The 2,989-nt window shown below is 38.9% G+C and overlaps 2 protein-coding genes across 2 annotated transcripts in view; one reads left to right on the forward strand and one right to left on the reverse strand.

The window, feature by feature from the left end:
- LOC106012720 overlaps nucleotides 1-2,416 on the forward strand; it is a gene marked incomplete at its 5' end in the record, with an annotated part of 3,009 nt that extends 593 nt beyond the window's left edge. Inside the window, 1 exon segment of the mRNA XM_013086496.2 lies at nucleotides 1,907-2,416. Coding sequence (XP_012941950.1) covers nucleotides 1,907-2,054 — 148 coding nt within the window.
- Nucleotides 2,417-2,961: 545 nt separating this feature from the next.
- LOC101849149 (1-aminocyclopropane-1-carboxylate synthase-like protein 1) overlaps nucleotides 2,962-2,989 on the reverse strand; it is a 6,942-nt gene continuing 6,914 nt past the window's right edge. The window contains exon 6 of the mRNA XM_005105501.1: nucleotides 2,962-2,987. Coding sequence (XP_005105558.1) covers nucleotides 2,962-2,987 — 26 coding nt within the window. The remainder of the gene's footprint in view (nucleotides 2,988-2,989) is intronic.

Here is a 2,989-nt window from a genome sequence, read left to right on the forward strand (position 1 = left end):
TCTCTCTCTCTCTCTCTCTCTCTCTCTCTCTCTCTCTCTCTCTCTCTCTCTCTCTCTCTTTTTCTTTACGCCACCTTCCTTCTATCCCATGTGCACTGGGGCAACCAAGTGGTAGAACGACTAAAGGGAACTAATCAGATAACTGGAAACAACAAGACGGGATTGACTGAATAGTCTCCCTTTAACCGTTCACAAACAAAATTTCTAAAACCCCCCCCCCAAAAAAAAAATTCAAAAAAAAAATCACCTGTACAAACAGCCACTTCCAATTTTCCTCCTTGCTGTTTGTTTATTTGTTTTGCTTTGTTTTATTTATTTATTTGTTTATTTATTTTTTTCTTTATTTATTTTGTTCTTTTAACATTATAATGACATTAAAACTTCCACTATAGTCTTTTGTAATACGGCACTCTTCCTCCTTGACAATGGTGGACTATCTTCGATAATATGTAATTATTTCGACTGTGCATGTGAACGATCTAACGGGCCTGTGTGCCTTGGAGTATTATAAAGGGATTTTAAAAGTACAAATCTTTGTTTGGAGAAGACACACCCAAGAACAGCATGCCCAGGAAATGACCAGGGATTAAGCTGTCTGAGCTCTTGTTTGTTTGATGTCATTGTCTGCGTCTGTGGTGTAGTGGTTAGACGCTTCGTTGTCGCAAGCAGATGACTCGAGTTCAAATCTTGCGAAGCTAGAAGTTTTATTGAGTGTGTCTGTCCTTCTGCTCGGGGGCTGGGCTACACTCGGCCCCAGTTGGGAAGCCTGCCTCCAAAATAATCCAAATCTGTTTAAATGGGAGCGTAAAAGAATACTTTTTAAAAAGAGCTACAAAAGCCACAAATAATTTATCATTTATGGTTTAAAAAAAACGAGGTGTAACTGCTAATGTGCCGATATTTATATGCGGTCCCAAGTAAATGGTTTGATTAACTTCCTTTTACAAACCCCACTTTCACCGAACCTCTTTACTTTTTGAAATAAGTTTTATTTTCACTTCTGCTTCTCTTCGTCTTTTCTTACTTGTTGACACAACGATGGGTTTTTTTTTTTCATATGAAAAATATTTATAAGTACATTTCATACTATATATTATATTGCTGTTTTTATTTATATTTTTCTCTCTTTGTTGTGTTTTAACTTGCTCGTGTGTTAATTTTTTTTCTTGTTATTGTTCTGATGTGTTTTCTATTTTTTGTGTTTATATAGCATATCATTTCAATGTCATTTAATTTGATATTGTTCTTTCGGTACCTTTAAAAGAAATTTATTAAATCCGTTATGTCAGAGCGTGTCTCCACCAAAACCAAATACATGTACTGACACTGGAAGGCCCATTGTGTGTGATTCCATGTACTTTTTCTTGAATTAAACACGTTTAGGGTTAAAACGGCCAGTCCTCGGATATTATATGGACACACGCCCTTATTTGTTCTTTTTTGTGTTTGTTTATGTTCCGTTCTAAGCGTGATTTCCTTCTGTTGTGAAACCTTTCTTTTTCACGTTTTTACACTGCGTGTGCTACAAATTATATTCTGGTTGCTTGAAACAGAGCACAAGAAATCCTGGTGCTTTAGGTTAAGTTGCGTCTCTCAACATTTTGCTAAAGGTCTATGCGTCGTCACAGAGAGTTGAAAGCTTGAAAATTATTGGCAACTTTTATGGCAACTTTTGCCATTTTTGTGGCAACTTTTGGCAACTTTTGGACAATAAAATGGCAACAAACGCAGATGCTAGCTTATCTCAGCAGCTGTCGACCCGTGGGAAGAATGTGGTGGGCGTGGGGATTGTTTATGTTTTACTCTCATTACCCAGTTCAAGGTCAAACAACAGACTGACGGGGATCAATGAAGTCAACCCCCCCCCCCTTCTTCCAACTTTTTCCATTTCACTTCTTTGTCTCAGCTGTCAGCCCTTGGCAGGTCTGGGAGAGTCGTGCTTGGGTCCTGTGAACGCTCTGCGCTCTCAATGTGACTGTCGGGCAGGACTCTACTGTACTCAGGACCAAACGTGCGCACAGGATCAGAACATCTTGGGCAGAGCTGAACCGTAAACTTTTCTTCATCTTCCGTCTGCCTTTGGGTGTAGACATCACTGAAATGGTCAGTCTTGAAGACTTCACACAATAAATGAGGAGTCCACAGGAGAAACGGCCATTGTCACAAACTGGAGATCATGAGGGTGTCAATTTTAAAAGTGTGTAGACTCATAACTTCATATTTGTTTGACTGGTGGTTTATTTTTATGTTTGTTGAATGGGAAATCTCACTACAATAATCAACCAATAGTTGAACAGAAGTACAGTTATGACAGTGAGTTATGGGTCAACAAGTCTTCAAAATTTATGGATACCCTCACGATTTTCAGTTAGTGACTATTCCCGTTAATCCGATGGACTACTCAGATCTCTGGAAAGATATACTTACTTTACTTTTTTCTTCCGCTTGTACCCTGGGGTGTCGCGGGGAGACACAGGTGTCTGTCTGCAGCAAGTCGTGTGGCCTGTTGGAGGGAGGGACATCCCATGATCCTGGAAAGATATATTCACTGATAATTAAGTTTTTAAAAAAATGTTTTTTGCAGCCCAGTACAAAATTTAATATTATATTTTCTTTTTCAACCAACCATGTAAAATGATACAAACTTAAAATAAATGTACATCTCACAAAATACACAAAAGATGTATTAATGTACTAGCATGACTAGAAGACTTCGGATTCAATCCATTATTTGTGAGAAAAGACTCACAAAATGTTCCAAAGAAAGAAGACGAGACTCTCGTGGTCGAGAGGTTATCATGTTCGCTTCCCATTCAATAGGTCCCGGTTTGGATTCCGGAAAGCGTCTTAACATTTTCCTCTCTACAATTTTCTCCTTTCTGTCCCTTACTAGCTCGCTAACATTGTTCTGTCGTCTGCTTTCGTCTCCACTTTCTGCCTCCACCACACCCCTTAACCTTCTTAACCCCTCTTTTTGGCTCCTGACTCT

The sequence above is a fragment of the Aplysia californica genome, unplaced genomic scaffold (assembly GCF_000002075.1).
Source record: "Aplysia californica isolate F4 #8 unplaced genomic scaffold, AplCal3.0 scaffold00473, whole genome shotgun sequence".
Classification (NCBI taxonomy): domain Eukaryota; kingdom Metazoa; phylum Mollusca; class Gastropoda; order Aplysiida; family Aplysiidae; genus Aplysia; species Aplysia californica.